Below are 18598 nucleotides of genomic sequence, written 5' to 3' on the forward strand. Positions count from 1 at the left end.
CAGCGACATCTCGTAGGGTGTGTAGAGTACTATGACTCAACACAAGTAGGCTGCTTGTGTATGCACAGAGCGCGGAGTTTGTAGGTGGTGGAATTTCTCCGTACTGCTTTGTCAACATTTGGTTGAAGTTGTAGGTGTTCTATACGGGCGAATCTTTAAGACAGGCTACATTGCAGGTATGTGTATTAATCATTGTATATGCCAATAAATAAGCATTTATCATTTAATACAACCGTATAAATAGTTCATTATTAATGGTATGAAAATAATGATAGTAATATATTAAATGGCTATCTCAAATGTTGTGCGAGTTTGATTGGACTGATTTGCCTGTGTTTGACGTTTTATTCAGCTAGAGGTCTTGACAGTTCGCTCTCTGAAATCCAAGGATGCCTGTGAAAGGAAGGAACCAGGGTCAAGGGTAAATAGCCTAACACTATCTCTCATTAGAGCCGCTCAAAAACATTCATTGAAAACGCTCCAACCTGTAAAATCTGGAATGATATTATCTAAACAATTAATACAATGCATACACCAATTCTACAGGTATCCCTGACCATCCCCTATAAAAGAACCCGAAAGAATCCAGTTTAATCCATGGCTCTTTGATCCAAGCATCTGCATTCATAAATGGTAATCGCAATTAGCAAGTCATTTAACATTTTTTTAAAATAACTGTCTCTACACAAATGAATGGTGTCATGAACATAAGTTCAACCTTAAAAAGGTATAGCTTTCCCAATTTTGGGTTTAATTTATGAACAAAGGATATGTATGTCAGATATTAAAAACTGGCTTTAAAATTGACACCCTGTGTGGATTCCGGGCTAAAACAGGCCAGTAACCTTCACGTACGCTTGTCGTAAGAGGTGACTGCCCTTTACGCCAAATGCAATCTGTTTCGGCGGATAATCAAGACTGGTTATTCTCTTGCATTGACATTATATATTTTTTGGATTTGGTGGTCCGTCTCATTGACTTGACTGACTTGACTCCGATGGTGAAGATCGTTGTTCATTATATCAATCACTAGATTGCAAGGTTCAGGCTCGATAATTTACATTATGTCGTCATATAGCTGGAATACTGTTGAGTCAAAATAGTATAAATTGACATTCCATGACAAGGTATTGTTAATTTGCTAGATTGCTTTAGTGTTTATGATGTATATATCTGAAACGTTTGTTATTGTGTACATGTACATGCCCTGTTGTTGTTTTCTCTAGTTCTATTTCTCATGTGGTAAGCCTATTCATGCGTTCCAAAGTTAAAAAAATGTTAAATAAATAAATTGCATGTGATTCGAATTTTTTTACATAAAGTTTCCTTTTTGCCACGCCCACTAGCGGTCTATTGTTTCTACATTGGCTGGTGAAAGGGATGTGGGATTTGGGTTGTATTATTGCGCAGAACGATGCCACTGATTTTGTACTGTTGTCTGCAGTTTTTGTTGTTTCGGGTGAAAGCAGCAGTCTGTGAAGTTATTGTTGTTAACTTAATTATTTATAAGCATTTACTTAGAGTAGATAACAAAACGCAGTTACCCCATTTGATTGTAGGTTTCGATCCCGCTTCGCCAGAATCATGTTGCTAGGTTTGTCAGCATCATACTCGTGCCCGTGGGTTTCAGCAAAGGGGTAAACACCCGAGACCTGCATCACTTCAGGCTTTCCTCCCACATTATAATTATTCTGACACGCCGTGATATGACTGGAATACTGTTCAAATCGGCGTTAACTCACTCGCTCTCATATTGTAATGCCAGATTAATATTGTTATGTTTTATTACATATCACAAATAAGATTATAAAAAGATAGATTTATATTATCTGGTATTTAATTTATTTTCAAGTTTAAAAGTAGGTCAAGTAAATAAATGTGTGTGAGGGTCAATATTTGTGAAAAGACTAAATGCGTCATACCCGGCGTTGTCAACAGGCCAGACCAGTCGGAGAAATATTTGATGACAGCACTTTTGTAGCATGGCAAATTTGAAACCACAATAATCTCACACACTCATCACTTTTTACCATACACTAACACCAGATGATGACGTAAAGGTCTCGCCCATATACCTGCTATATAACATCGCTGGGTATCTTATTCACAAATCCAGGCCAATCATACACGTCCCTAAGTGATGCTGGACATTTTGTGAAAATAAAATGTACATGTCATGTCATGTACAGTATACTACGGTTATAACGAACTTAAGTGACTGCCAATCTTAGTTCGTTATAACCGAAGTTCATTATAAGCATATTTTCAGCATATATACAGCATATGGCTGGGACATAAAAAACAATTCGTTATATCCCTCAGTTCGTTATAAGCGTAGTATACTCTATTTTTAATAACGCGCCTTAAAGAACACACTAGCAACTTCATTGTTTTCGGACTAATATCACTTTAATGATGTCGAACAATGTGGTGATTAAAACTGGGTTCGCTTTAACCAAATATTCAATACAACCGACTTCGTTATTTCAACGACAAAGAATAATAAGGCTCTACCATCTGCGGAAACAAATACCCATTGGGTGTAAAATATCAAACAATGGTGACAATTATATGTCCTTAAACAGGTCCCTGAAATCAGTGATGACGTCAGGTGTTCGTGGAAAAAAGGTCAGCACCCGCCACTCGCACAATTATTTGTTGTCTGACGAACGTCATTCTCTGAGAACACTAACAAAAATAAACCTACATGCGATATACACAATCAACATTTTCTAAAAAATATACATCTCCATGAATGGGTTATCCCCAAACATCGCAAATTGACCAACACATTCAAAGAGGAAGAAATACATTTGCTGTGGCCTTAGGTACACAATTTCAACTTCAAGGATATGACATATCCAGATAGGAAAGTTGACAAGGATACGTCCAAACAATGGAAACAAAACATGGATATTACATACTCAGCACTAGACATTGAGTTTACCCTGATCCAACATTTGCTTTATATATAGGCTGGGGTCGTAAAAAAGCAAACACTCGATGTTACTCACTCGATGGGCAAATGTTTTTACAAAAAGTGAGAACTGAGAACTCACTGACTGATCTCGCGGAGTTGTGTATTGACACAATGGGCGTATCGGTGTAGCATGAACCGGGATGTGGGTTAACGCTGCACTGTAAGCCCAAACGTCGCCACAGTTATAAATCTGACTAAAATGTTGACCCAGTCCTCTTTTCATCCGTGTTACATATACAGAAACGGAAGCCATAATGAAAGATTAATAGCATGCCAGAAAAATCCCCCCTCCCCGACATCGGCCTTGAGCGTATAATGTAGATGCGGTTTTAAACAGGTTGTCAAATCGTGTTTGATGTTTGTGATGTATTCAACTGACGGAAATCATCATAGAGGGGTATTTTTGTAAAATGTCCCGCTGTAGTACACGGCACGGCGATTATCTCCATGATTGTATGAAAGGGCCAGACAAGTCAATAATGGAATGTATTAAACAAATTTGGAGCTCGTATTGAGAAAAATCAGTCCTATAAAAAAGGAAAGGACCTTCAGGTCCTATTTGAGAAAAAAAACAAACCCTAAGCACTCTCCTGGATGTTGAGCAGTGAAAAAGTCAAACTCCGGGTATGACGAACTTCGTTTTATCCGAAGTTCACAATTCTCATGATAATAACGTTGATTACCATGCTGATCAATCGAATCGTATTCGCAATAACTTAATTGTATTATTCGTGATATCCGTAGTTGAATGTAGTTGTGAAGTGTTCTACAACTCTGACGCTGTAGTGAGAGATCCTGTTTGACATTTGATTCACGGCTCAAATGATGGCTGCGTATTTGTTCACAGTCAGGGAGAGGCCTGTCACCAGAATGATGATCCAGCGAAACATGTAACAACAACCCGCTGACAGACTGATCCATCTGAGCGGTAGATGACAACACTCGTGTACCGCCATGTTATGCACCTGATACTGGGTGTTTGTTGCAATGTGTACCAGTAAACACATCTGACATACAAATACAATTTTAACCTTCATATCCCGACGTGTCCTCAACGTGGCATATACAGCTTCCAAAACACGAAGTCCTCCATTCAAATATACCTCGAATTATCATTGTTCGAGATAAGAGTCGAGCGATAACTCGATATTAGTCCAATCTATAGGCAGAACCATGAAGTGATCGAGTAAAACGATGCATCGTGTTATCAGGGTTCGAGTTAACGAGGCGTGGGTACATACTCACACAAAACACACATATTATGAAAGTTAACCTCGTTTTGGATCAACCATTTTATTAGAATGCTGAAGGGATCGGTATCTTTTTTTGAATTATGCATTTGTAATAATGAGTGAGTGAGTTTGGTTTAACGCCGCTTTTAACAGTATTACAGTTATATCACGGCACAGCATATTGCGGCGCCTAAGACGACTGGGCCGCACCCCTTGAAATAAGGATGAATATACAGTCTGATCTAATGAGTCTAAAATATTGTGCAGGTGCATGTGCTCCATGGACATGGTGAGTGAGTGAGTGAGTTGGGTTTAACGCCGCATTTAACAGTGTTTCAGTTATATATGTGCGTGTCAGCTTAATGTGGGAGGAAAGCCCGAAGTGATGAAGGTCTCAGACGTTTACCACTTTGGTGAAACCCACGAACACGGGTATGGTGCTGACAAACCTAGAAACATAATCGGGGCGAACCGGCATTCGAACCCACAATCATGGGTTTCTGGCCTGCCTAAGGGACGCAACTCTGCACATCGAAACGAGGCGCCTTAGACGACTGGGCCATCCGCGCCCCCGGGCATGGTGGAGAGTTATTTCACGTGTGGATTTTGTTAATATGAAATTTTGCATTTACAGGAACACGGCTTGCACACCCGTCCGGTTCTTTATAAACGGCAAGCAGCATACAGGTAGGTGTTGTTACGGACAAGCACCATTCGTATTTCAACATTTTGATCATTAAAAGTGTGGTATTCATTATTGTTGCCTGACAAGCATATTCCCTACTTTCCAGTCCACGGCGAATATGACCCGACTACGTCCCTTAACGACTACATCCGAGACACTGCAGGTCTACGGGGTACAAAGGTCATGTGTCGAGAAGGAGGCTGTGGGTGCTGTGCTGTCATGGTAACGCAGAAAGACGTCTCCAGTGGACAGGACTCAAGTTTCTCCATCAACTCAGTAAGCTGCTTAACACGCCTTGTGGCTGGAGCAAGGGTGGAAGGGGAGTGGGAGGGGGTAGGTGGAGGGGTGGTAGATAGGGTGCAGCTAAGCTGTGTCAGGTGAAAGAGTGTCCTAGTGAGAGCGGATTTACCAAATCGTCCACTCTAAGCCCATAGTTGTCCCTCCCTACCCAACCCCTACAGTAAATATCAAAATGACAAAACGCCGGTAAAACCTTACGAATATCCACCAAGAACTATTCTCAGATGATTACAATATTAAGTTAGTGAAAGGAAATAGCATCCAAAATTTATTGAGGTGTATCAAGATCACGCATTTGCATTTGCTCATTTAACTTTAATCCTGAATGGGTGTGTACTTGTATAATGTGTTATGTGTCTGCTGTCTCTATCCTGTACATGTGCTCTGTGTCTGCAGTGTCTGTGTCCTGCACATGTGAAATGTGTCTGGAGTGCCTGTGGTCTGTATCTGTGTTATGTGTCTGGAGTGCCTGTGGTCTGTATCTGTGTTATGTGTCTGGAGTGCCTGTGGTCTGTATCTGTGTTATGTGTCTGGAGTGCCTATGGTCTGTACCTGTGTTATGTGTCTGGAGTGCCTGTGGTCTGTATCTGTGTTATGTGTCTGGAGTGCCTGTGGTCTGTATCTGTGTTATGTGTCTGGAGTGCCTATGGTCTGTACCTGTGTTATGTGTCTGGAGTGCCTATGGTCTGTACCTGTGTTATGTGTCTGGAGTGCCTGTGGTCTGTACCTGTGTTATGTGTCTGGAGTGCCTATGGTCTGTACCTGTGTTATGTGTCTGGAGTGCCTATGGTCTATACATGTGTTTTGTGTCTGGAGTGCCTGTGGTCTGTACATGTGTTATGTGTCTGGAGTGCCTATAGTATGTACCTGTGTTTTGTGTCTGCAGTGCCTGTGCCCTGTACATATGTTATGTGTCTACAGTGCCTATGGTCTGTATCTGTGTTTTGTGCCTGCAGTGCCTATGGTTTGTACATGTGTTATGTGTCTGCAGTGCCCATGGTCTGTACATATGTTATGTGTCTGGAGTGCCTGTGGTCTGTACATGTGAAATGTGTCTGGAGTGCCTATGGTCTGTACCTGTGTTTTGTGCCTGCAGTGCCTATGGTCTGTACATATGTTATGTGTCTGGAGTGCCTGTGGTCTGTACATGTGAAATGTGTCTGGAGTGCCTGTGGTCTGTACCTGTGTTTTGTGCCTGCAGTGCCTGTGTCCCCTGGACATATGTTATGCGTCTGCGGTGCCTGTGGTCTGTACATATGTTATGTGTCTGGAGTGCCTGTGGTCTGTACCTGTGTTTTGTGCCTGCAGTGCCTGTGTCCCCTGTACAGTGCAGACGGGTGGCAGATCACCACGGTGGAAGGTATCGGCAACAGGAAAGATGGCTACCACCCCATACAGGACAGGATCGCCAAGTTCAATGGATCCCAATGCGGGTACTGTACCCCGGGGATGGTCATGAACATGTACGGGTAAGTGGAACGTTAAAGCCCAGGACCAAATATGTCTGCTCATGGACACACTTCATTTAGTATAATTAGCAATGCATAACATGACATAGATTATGGAAAACTCACACCACAGAAGATTCTGTGGTGAGATATAAAGTTCAAATTGAAATCAAAAGGAGATTTGAAAGCGGGTTTCGATTATCTAATAGGCTCAGGTCATCGGTGTCTAGGTGGTGTCCTTCTAGTATCCGATGGTGTCTTGATGGTCTCGTGGGGGTATCTGATTGTGTCTGGATGGTGTCCGTGTGGTTTCAAGTGGTGTGTGGTTGGTGTCCATATAGTATCAGGTGGTGTCTAGATGGTCTCGTGGGGTTAACCGATGGTGTCTGGAGGGTTTTCTGGTGGTATTCGTTGTTGTCTAGATTGTGTCCGTGTGGTATTCGTTGGTGTCTAGATGGTCTTCTGGTGGTATCCAATGGTGTCAGGATGGTGTCATGGTGGTATCCAACGGTGTCTGGATGGTGTCCGTGTAGTATCCGATGGTGTCAGGGTGGTGTCCTGGTGGTATCCAATGGTGTCTGGATGGTGTCCGTTTAGTATCTGGTTGTGTCTGGATGGTGTCCTTGTGGTATCCAATGGTGTCTGGATGGTGTCCGTGTAGTATCCGACGGTGTCTTGATGGTGTCCTTGTGGTATCCAATGGTGTCTGGATGGTGTCAGTGTAGTATCTGGTGGTGTCTTGATGGTGTCCTTGTGGTACCCAGTGTGTTTGGATGGTGTCCTTGTGGTATCCAAGGGTGTCTGGATGGTCTCCTGATGGCATCCGCTGGTGTCTGGATGGTGTCCTTGTGGTATCCAAGGGTGTCTTGATGGTGTCCTGGTGGTATCCACTAGTGTCTGGATGGTCTCCTGGTGGTACCCGATGGTGTCTGCGTGGTCTCCGTTGGCATTTGGGTAAGTGTGACTGGATTCTGTTCTGGGGTCTGGGGTCTGGATGGTATCAGAGTGCTGTTTAACGTGTATTCGGCAAGGAACACATTGAGTCCGATGGTGTCTGGAAGGCTTTCAGATCGTAAAGGAACTTTGTGTGAACCGTTTAAGGCGTTCAGGTCGTATCCACGTAGTATCCATGCTGGAAACATTTGCGGAAGCAGGGGATGAAATACTGTAACTGATGTGTGCCAACCCCTGTCTGTACCAGGCTGCTGCACGACAACCCCTCCCCCACCCAGCAGAACGTCGAGGACAAGTTTGACGGCAACATCTGCCGCTGTACAGGTTACAGACCCATCCTGGACGCCATGAAGTCCTTCGCTGTTGACTCCACCATCCCGCAATCACAGTGTATTGACATAGAGGTGAGAGCATGTGTATCTGCAGCTTGACGATCAGACATGTGAGGGGCGGTGGGGTAGCCTAGTGGTTAAAGCTTTCGTTCGTCACGCCGAAGACCCGGGTTCGATTCCCTAAAGGGTACAATGTTTGAAGCCCATTTGTTTTGTCCCCGGCATGATATTGCTGTAATATTGCTAAAAGCGGCGTAAAACCATACTCACTCACTCAAACACTTGAACCACAAGTTCACGGTATATCTCCAGGGCTCGCATTTCGGTGAACCTACACTTATCCCCGGATCCATCCCCGTGGTTCTCGCGATCAAGCATTACCCGCCCTGGATTTGTATCTAATTTAACATTTTACGACCAATCAAAGGAAATGGATAAGGGAAGACTTGTCTCCGCCAGTTTTAAAAAAAACATGAAGAAATCCTTTCCATGAAAAAGGTTTTTGGAGGCTTCTTTTGCATGTGATGATCAGTCAGTTTTTTTAATGTTGATTTACTGTCAAACTCAACAGTAATCATTGGGACTGGCCGCCCTGTTGTTGATATCGCCAACCAAACATTTGCGGCTTGTTTGAAACTCATATTCCGATTGGTCCATTAGACTGAGTAGCGCTTCAAATCAAATTGGCTAATGAAAATCGAGGGCGGATAATTTGAGATCGCGAGAACCACGGGAATGGATCCAGGGTTGGTGCAGGTTCACCGACAGAGAGCTCTTGAGATAGCGGTATAGTCTACACCACCGACTACCGACAACAGGAGTCATTCATTTACCGCAAAAACATTCATTTAGTGATGAAAATGAGACTTTTACAATTATACAATTATGTTTTTGTCCATGGCCAATCATTATTTCAGGATTTGAACAAGAAGCTGTGTCCTCGCACTGGCATGGCGTGTGGCGCGGATGGACTGCGGTTGTGTTTTGGCGAGCAGTCTTGGTACAGGCCAGAAACACTGAAGGATATGGCCGGCATCGTGATGGAGAACCAGGGAAAGAAGGTCCGCCTGCTGTACGGCAATACAGCGTCAGGTAGCGTGATACAGATTATAGTCCCAAGTTTATATTGTGAGAAAAGCCGAGTGGATCCGAGTGGAATATATACTTCATATGAATCCCCTTTCTCTCAGCTATATTGTTTCATATGCGTCCGGGTAAGGAATTCCGGATTAACGTATAATGAGTGAATGAGTGAGTTGGGTTTAACGCCGTTTTTAACAGTTTTCCAGTTATATCTCTGCGTGTCAGCTTAATGTGAGAGGAAAGTCCGAAGTGATGCAGGTCTCAGACGTTTACCACTTCGGTGAAACCCATGAGCACGGTTATGGTGCTGACAAACCTAGAAACATAATCGGGGCGAACCGGGATTCGAACCCACAATCATAGATTTCTGGCGTGCCCAAAGGATGCAACTCTGCCCAGCGAATTGCGATGGCTTAGACGACTGGGCCACCCGCGCCCCCTAACGTATAATGAGTGCGGAGATATGTCCTTGGTATTCAGACGCACGTTTTAATTAAAAGAGATCTACCAACAACGTTATTAACAATGACATCACCGGAGATCGATGATCGCACTGCCAGGAGTCACCGTGACCATAGCACGTACATAGGTTTAACAGTTTAAAGGATAACACAAGTAGGTACAAGACAGTTTACAGTCTCAAACGTGCATGATGAATTTACATTGGTAAATGCTTTTACGACGCTTCAGCTTATTAAACGTTCAGTTATTCCCGCTCGTAAGCGGAGTACATATATGGCTTAATGCGTAACGTTTATAAACTAGAATGAGAAAGCACAAGGATTCTTTACCTTTTTACATTGCATGTAACGGCGATATAACGACGGCGATGACGACGATGGTGATGATGATGATGAGTGAGTATGGTTTTACGCCGCTGTTAGCAATATTCCAGCAATATCATGGCGTGGGACACCAGCTTCACACATTGTACCTATGTGGGGAATCGAACCCGGGTCTTCGGCGTGACGAACGAATGCTTTAACCACTTAGCTACCCCACCGCACCTGATGATGATGATGATGATGATGATTATGATATGTGTACTTTATTCTAGGTGTATACAAGGACGACGGCCCTTTCAGTGTGTACATTGACCTGCATCACATCAAGGACCTGTACCAGATCCAGGTACATGCCCTTCGTTACGTCGTCTGTACGTCCTTGCTTTACCACCTGCCCTTCACAGATGATTACTCATCACAAAAACAGGAAGTCTCGTCCTCCAAACTCGGTGTCGTTTACGTCACTGAAGGCTTTCAATGACGTCAGATCTTACAGGTCGGCGTACACAGACCCAGACGGTTTACGCATGATCAGGGCCCACTTGCACAAAGCGATCTGTAAGCCTATGTTAAAGTATGGGAGTTACGATCATCATAGCACTAAGATCGCTTTGTGCAAGTGGGCCCTGGTTGGAGATGCTTCACATATCAGGAAAGCGATCGGCGGTTGTCGAAGCTGCTATGAAGCTATCACAAAGGTGCTGGGTCTAATGCAAGGAGGTTGCGGTTTTCCTGGTGGTATATTGCATCCACAACCTGTTGATAGTGGCCCTGGTCCCGATTTCTCGAAACAAACTTAAGTTTTTACTCAAATCTCAAACTGAGTTTGCAAACAAAACTCAGCTGAGTTTTTTACTCAACTGCATTTCTCGAATCAAACTCAGCAAAAACTCTATTAGCAATCGCCATTTTTGTCCGAATAAAAACTTAAGTTGCCATGTAGGGTTACTTTATTAATTGTTAATAAAACGGGTCTTACCCCACGAAGTGCATAAAATCACTTGAGCACCTTAATTAAGAACATGAAAGGCGGAGCACATGTTTTGCAAATCCTGCTGTCATGTTGAAATCCATGTTGTTTACGAACCGGATGTCTAGTTCGTTACACGGTTCATCAATCAAGCCAAAATGTAACTCCGAAATTCCAGGGTAGTTCGGCAAGGGTGGACTTTTATTGTCAGTTTACGCTCTTGCCTCGGGAAGATAGACAAGCATACATCATATTTACACATTACTATTTTGTTCACTGCTTTAAATCAGACGGGAGCCAGACGGGAGCCAGTCGATCACTGTAATATTAGAGGTGACGTGAGGTGAAATTGGGTTTAACGTCGCGTCCAAGATTATTGCACTTATATACCGACGTGCATGCACGTGTGTGTGGCTGCTTGTACTAGTCCGGACTGATGCCGATTTATAGTGCTAGCACACTGAGATACCATGCCGAAGTTTAACATGAATGCCTCACTCAGACACAGTATACTGACTCCGAGCCGACCAGTCCTTGTTTTAGCCCCTTAATGCCGAGCGCCAGACAGAGTAACAACAAGTACCATCTTTTAAAGTCTTTTGATATTGACGCGGCCGTCGATCGAACCCCGGACCTTCCCCTCTCCGGGCGGACGCTCTACCTTTAGACCACAGAGGCGGTCCTGTAATATTAGAGGTACTGTTTCCTTACAGGTTACAGACACCAGCATGCAGTTCGGCGCCAACATGTCCCTCTCCAAGCTGATCGACACACTCGACCTCAAGAAGTCGGAGAAGGGATACGCCTACTTCAGCGCTATTGCCAGTCATCTGAGGAAGATAGGAAATGTTCTCCTCAGAAATGTAAGTCTCATTTTAGGTTAGTTTAACGCCGCTTGGAACAGATTTCGTGGATCAGTTACATTGATGTACCTGCGTGATGTGGGAGGAACGTGATGCAGGGGGACGTTTACCACTTTAGTGTAAATAAAACAACAAAACCCTTTCAAATAAGCTACTAACAAACTTTCAGGGCGAAATTGGGTTTCGAACCCACGATCGTAGGTTTCTGTCACCCTATGGGGCGCATCTCTGAACAACAATTGCGTCGCCTTAGATGACGGGGCCACTCGTGCCTCCAGAAACGTAAATAAAACTTTGACAAATATGACGGTGGAAAATATGTAAAATATAACCAACGCGACAGTAACAAATGTTATATTTGGATAACACTTTCTTAGTAAAGTAGAGAGTCTAGTGCTTTTTGAGGCTCCCACAAAAATGAAAGGCGATTATGTGCCTCACTCTGGCAGCGTAGGTTCGAATCCCGAATTGGACTCAATCAATGTACTACAATCTGTACTTCACTGAGAAAGTGTTATCCAAAATAGAACATTTGTTACATTTGACCACTTTCTAAATGTCACTGTGTATTCATAGCTTTCGGCAATGGCAGCCGTGCCAGTTTACACTTGTCAGAGGGGTACTCAAAGTATGTGATCTAGACTACCAGTTGTCGGACCTTCATTTTTGTGGAAGCCTCGGTGGCTGAGTGGGTTAGATCGTTGACTTTGTGTGCTGGCGATTAAGTGCCTTACTCTGGAAGTGTGGCTTCGAATCCCGGACGCGTACGGGACTCAACCCCAGAAAGTACGAGAATCGGTACTTTACTAAGAAAGTGTTATCCAAAATAGAACATTTGTTGTTGTGGAGTTGGTTACATTTGACATATTTTCAACCGCCATATTTGTTACATTTGAACACTTTCTAAATGGCATTGCATATTCACAACCACAAAGTGACCAGATAAGTTTATAATTTACAAGAAGAAGCCACGTTAACACGAACGTAATTATCTGATACGTCTTATGACTACTTTTTGACCATGGCGGAATCGTTATCGGCATCATGATATAGCATTGTATTTGGCTTGTCTGGAACTTCGGATGTCTCGACATGTAATCGATGGTGCCCAAACTGTCGATTTCATGGGGTTCCAGTGTATTTAGTTCCCTTTGTATTTGCTTCATCCTTTCAAAACGTGATGGTAGCCTAGCGGTAAAAACTTCCGCTCGTCACCCCGAACATCCGGGATGAGAAGCCCATTCCTGGTGTAGATCGCCCTGATATGACTGGAATAGTGTATAAAAACGGACTTAGACAATACTCACTTATTTGAAATTGCGAATTCCAACAGCCTTTATCGTCCGAACAGAAAGAATGTGATGTAATAGTGAGTGAATTAGTGTGTGAGTGAGTGAGTATGATTTTGCGTAATTTTAGCAATATTCCAGAAATATCACGGCAGGGGACACCAGAAATGGGTTTCACACATTGTGCCCATGTCGGGAATCGAACTCGGGTCTTCGGCGTGACGAGCGAAAGCTTTAACCACTAGGCTACCCGACCGCCCCTCTAATGTCAAGTGATCGTCAAGCTGCAGATACACATTCTCTCACCTCTATGGCAATACACTGTGATTGCGGAATGTTGGAGCCATTGTGGCTAACGATATCGAAATTTCACTTTTTTTAGGCACTATGGTAGAATGGTATTAAATATTATGTACATGTCGTTGTATGTGATGCTGCAGGCTGGCTCCTGGGCCGGTAACGTCATGATCAAACACGCCCACCCCGACTTTCCGTCCGACGTCTTCACCGTCATGGAGGCCGCCGGGGCTCACATCGCTGTTGTTGGTAAGTTCCGGGGTTGTATCGCTGTTGTCTAGGTTGTGGTGCTGTTGTCTGGGCTGTGTTGCTGTTGTCTGGGCTGTGTTGCTGTTGTCTGGGCTGTGTTGCTGTTGTCTGGGTTGTGTTGCTGTTGTCTGGGCTGTGTTGCTGTTGTCTGGGCTATGTTGCTGTTGTCTGGGCTGTGTTGCTGTAGTCTGGGTTGTGTTGCTGTTGTCTGGGCTGTGTTGCTGTTGCCTTGGCTGTGTTGCTGTTGTCTGGGCTGTGTTGCTATTGTCGGTAGGTTCTGGCGTAATATCGTTGTTGTCAGTAAATTGCAGGGTTGAATCACTGTTGTCTGGGCTGTGTTGCTATTGTCGGTAGGTTCTGGCGTAATATCGTTGTTGTCGGTAAATTGCAGGGTTGAATCACTGTTGTCTGGGCTGTGTTGCTATTGTCGGTAGGTTCTGGTGTAATATCGTTGTTGTCGGTAAATTGCAGGGTTGAATCAATGTTGTCTGGGCTGTGTTGCTATTGTCGGTAGGTTCTGGCGTAATATCGTTGTTGTCAGTAAATTGCAGGGTTGAATCACTGTTGTCTGGGCAGTGTTGCTATTGTCGGTAGGTTCTGGCGTAATATCGTTGTTGTCAGTAAATTGCAGGGTTGAATCACTGTTGTCTGGGCTGTGTTGCTATTGTCGGTAGGTTCTGGCGTAATATCGTTGTTGTCGGTAAATTGCAGGGTTGAATCACTGTTGTACGACCACTTGGAACTAATTCTAGTCCGGATGCGCCTGGAAATCCCCACAAAAAGGAATTCAATGCGCCAATACACCAATTTGATTATCTATTCATAAAATGCAAGGTGAAATCTGTCCCCTGTACGTTGTTTCACAGACTGCGCGGACGGTGTGGTCAAGTCCTACCCACTCCTGTCACTCGTCACGGAAATCGACATGAAGAACAAGCTCATCGTGTCGCTGGAACTTTTTAAACAGGACGAGAAGTTCAAACTGATATCATACAAGATCATGCCAAGATCTCAGGTATGGCATCAGAAACACGCACACAAACAAACACACACACACATACTATCCACACGCACGCACACACACACACACGTACACGCACGCACGCACGCGCGCACACACACACACACACACACACACACACACACACACACACACACGCCAAACAAAACAAACAACAACACAACAACAACAAACAAACAAAAAACCCAACAAAAACAACAACAACACGCACACACACACACACACACTCCACACACACGGGCACGCACAAACCCCATAAACACACACACACACACACACACACACACACACACGCACGCACGCACGCACGCACGCACGCACGCATGCATGCGCCCACCTACATACCCACGTTTAATTTTACAGAACGCCCACGCCTATGTCAATGCAGGATTCCAGATCCATGTGGATGCGTGGAAATTCAAAGTTGTCAAGAAACCGTCTCTTGTGTTCGGGGGCATAAACCGGGATCTGGTAGGTGCTATCTCATCCACGTCTATCCGGGTTCTTGTCATCAATCTATGGTGATTAATACTCTTATACCTATTCGCCACCAAAGCTGGGTCACTATAACAATCTCAAGTAATGTAACTTCTCACAAAGTTTCTCTCGGTTAAGAATTGAATTTGATTGGTCGTCTATTTTTAGCATCATATCATTTGAAGCGGACTCAAAGCGAAGCGAATTGGAGACTCGAGATTGAATACTCTGGATTATCGGGGATGGTCTTAAGTCAGAAACACAAACTCATGACAGCAATAAGCAATGAAAAGAATATTTTGAACTTTATCCCTCGCGCATTTGAACCCACATTTATATAAAAAGAAATTACAGTACAGCCAAATCTGTAAAAACATGACGCTGTCTAATCCGGGTTTATGACAAGAACAGACCAATTTACATTCCCGAATTTACTATGATGAATAGACTGTTTCAATCATATCTATATTATCCATTTCTCTAACTCCTACTATATTCTCACTTATCCGGATGTTGTCTGAATCGGACATATTTTCGGTCCACGGAAGTCAGCTCAGACAGAACCCGCTGTTAAATATTATAATTTCATTTTACCTAAAGATCCACGCTTACAAGACGGAGGCACTGCTGAACGGCAAGACGCTGACAGATGGGGTCGTGTTGAGAAGTAGGTCATTGGGGTTATTCTCAACCACACCCAAAAATGTTCTACTAAAAAATATTTACAATAGTTACATTTCATGCACATGAGGGAATTAACTCTTTTTGAGAAGTATATGTACGCTCACTCGTGTCAAATCCTAGAATATGACCCGTTAGGGTAGAATGGTCGTGTGCAATAACTTTTCGATATTTTCACATTATCGTCTGAGCAAGCAGCTTTGGAGCGAGAGTCGTATGTCTTTCTGTGACATACTTCGTAGAAATAGCAGGATTTATCGTACCTCAAAAGTTGTTTCAAAGTTTTAGGTTAATAGTTTGACCAAAGCAGACATATTGATTGTTTATGCCTTATAACACGAATTTATTTTGACCATGTTCGTGGTAATATTTAACACATGGATAAATCATAAACCACCCCCATTGTACATTGTATGTCTGTCGCTGTTTCTTCTAACCCAGCTTCTGTCCGTACTACAGGTGCTCTGGACTGTCTCGCTTCTGAGTTGGAACCCACTGCCGACCGTGTGCTAGCCAGTGCTCAGTACCGCCGGAGCCTCGCTGTTAACCTCCTCTATAAGGTGAATGATTGACTGGTGGATACGTGTGTGCGTGGGTATGTTGGTGGGCGCAGGCGTTGGTGCGTGCGTGGGGCTCTAGGTGGGTGGATACGTGTGTGCGTGGGTATGTAGGTGGGCGTATGCATGGGTGCGTGCGTGGGGCTCTAGGTGGGTGGATACGTGTGTGCGTGGGTATGTAGGTGGGCGTATGCATTGGTGCGTGCGTGGGGCTCTAGGTGGGTGGATACGCGTGTGCGTGGGTATGTTGGTGGGCGCAGGCGTGGGTGCGTGCGTGGGGCTCTAGGTGGGTGGATACGTGTGTGCGTGGGTATGTGGTTGGTTGGTTTTGGCTTTCACGGCGCTTTTAGGAACATCACGGCGTGGGACACGAAGAACAGGAATCGCCCCTGTCTCTACAATGACGAGCCAACGTTTTAACCACTATGCTACCCGCGCCCTTTTCTATAGAACACGGAAGTCCTGGCATTGAAGATAATATTTTTCCAAATGCAGAACCACGAGCGTGACAGTTGCATATCCCGATAGTTTCTTCTTGAGAAACACGTTGCTGTTTTCCGAAGGTGAAATTATAAAACCTGTCACATCAATTAGATTTAACATTTCCAATACATGTGCAATGTAGCCGGTTTCTCCCTGCAGTGGTGAACGCGGGTGACCCAGCGGCCAAAGGCACGTCCTCAGCCGTATCAGGATCCGCTGATATAGGGGTCAAATCCCATATCTTTTGATTTGTCAGCACCTTATCCTTGCTTCGTTGGTTTCACCAAAGGAATCCAACGTTTGAAATCCCCGTTGCGCTGTCAAACATATCATTCATACATAAAGAGAGATATTTGACAGTAAAACAACATATCTTTAATTATTTTAATAATAATTCCCTAGTCACCTGTCAGCGACCTACACCATTTCTGGATATCTCCATCCGCCAAGCAGACATACCGTGATATAAATGAGATTCTGTTCTGAGTGGCGTTGTACACCACTCACTCACTCGCTCCTTTCTTGCAGTGTATCTTGGAGCTGTGTGGAGCTAAACATCAGACAAGAGTGTCCGGGCCTCTCTCCATAGAGCGCCCTCTATCGTCAGGAGTGCGAGAGTTCCAGGAGAAGAAGGCAGACTGGCCGCTCAAGGAACCCATGCCGAAATTGGCGTCCCATGCACAGGTACATGGATACTGCATACAGTGAAACCTCATTAATCCGGACCCTGGACTAAATTCACCTAATTCGTAAACTGGCTGAAAATGTTACTGCCACTTTACATTTCCTGAAAATTTCATCGATTTTATATATTTGGCAGATTGACTGATCAATCTCGAATTAGAATGAATTAGGAGATGACGTGAGGAGAAATGAAGCTTAACGTCGTATTCAAGTATATTACAGTTGTATAGCGACGTGGATGAACGTCTGTGTGTGTGTGCCAGCGTGCGTGCGTGCGTGCGTGCGTGCGTGCGTGCGTGCGTGCGTGCGTGCGTGCGTTTCTTTACATAAAGAACATAAAGAACTTCTTGGGAATTTTGTTCCCGTGGTACTTTGGTAATTTAAGACCCGTCGGACTCTTTTCTGACCGCCGTCATATAGCTGGTATATTGTGAGTGCGGCATAAAACAACAAAAATCCAAATCTCTACCACTCAAAGGAACCACCCGATTCTCTCATGTTACTCTCTTCTAGTGAATCAGCCATTCCGTTACAGATTAACTAATATGAAAAAATCATGTGGTCCTTAACTTCTTTTGAGTGTATATATATCTACATCTATATCTCCCAACGACTGGATTTTTCATCCAAGGCATCAGGCGAGGCGGAGTTCGTCAACGACATCCCATCGTCCACCCAGGAGTTGTGTGGTGCCTTCGTTGTGACGTCACAGGGACCGGCTACGATACAGAACGTAGATGCATCGTGTGCCTTGGTAAGACAACACGTCCATATTCAGACACACACCCTTTGTCCAGGTTCATGATCAATAGCCCCAAACAACCTTTGCTTGTTGTAAGGCGACCTAATGGATCCGGTGGTCAGGCTCGATGACTTGGTTGATTGCGTGTCATCGTACCCCAAAGGCGTGGATCGTTGCTCATAATATCAATCACTGGATTGTCTGATTCAGATTCGATTTTGTCTGATCCAGAATCGATTATCTACAGGCCGCCGTCATCAAGCTGGAATATTGCTGAGTGCGGCTTTACACAACAAACACTTCAATCACATGAGTAGGACTATATTTCCTTAAAACGTTTCCTGAAGTACCACTTGGAATAATGGTATTATATGTCAGAAACATCCTTAAAGTCTTTGCCGTGAAGAGCTTTGATTGCCGTGATAATCCTAAAAACTACATGTACCTGGCTGACGGAATGAAATAGAAAATATACATTAACTTTGA

General features: G+C 44.1%; 1 protein-coding gene across 1 annotated transcript in view; it reads left to right on the forward strand.

The window, feature by feature from the left end:
• LOC139468006 (uncharacterized) overlaps positions 1–18598 on the forward strand; it is a 42134-nt gene continuing 23536 nt past the window's right edge. The window contains exons 1-16 of the mRNA XM_071249655.1: positions 1–176; positions 353–421; positions 4847–4899; positions 5004–5173; positions 6506–6666; positions 7847–8003; positions 8849–9023; positions 10072–10145; positions 11483–11632; positions 13362–13467; positions 14334–14482; positions 14852–14959; positions 15566–15632; positions 16106–16206; positions 17215–17370; positions 18002–18124. Coding sequence (XP_071105756.1) covers positions 390–421; positions 4847–4899; positions 5004–5173; positions 6506–6666; positions 7847–8003; positions 8849–9023; positions 10072–10145; positions 11483–11632; positions 13362–13467; positions 14334–14482; positions 14852–14959; positions 15566–15632; positions 16106–16206; positions 17215–17370; positions 18002–18124 — 1782 coding nt within the window. The 5' untranslated portion in view covers positions 1–176; positions 353–389. The remainder of the gene's footprint in view (positions 177–352; positions 422–4846; positions 4900–5003; positions 5174–6505; positions 6667–7846; positions 8004–8848; positions 9024–10071; positions 10146–11482; positions 11633–13361; positions 13468–14333; positions 14483–14851; positions 14960–15565; positions 15633–16105; positions 16207–17214; positions 17371–18001; positions 18125–18598) is intronic.

Source organism: Haliotis cracherodii, unplaced genomic scaffold (genome assembly GCF_022045235.1).
Source record: "Haliotis cracherodii isolate W230 unplaced genomic scaffold, xgHalCrac1.p SCAF_2, whole genome shotgun sequence".
Classification (NCBI taxonomy): domain Eukaryota; kingdom Metazoa; phylum Mollusca; class Gastropoda; order Lepetellida; family Haliotidae; genus Haliotis; species Haliotis cracherodii.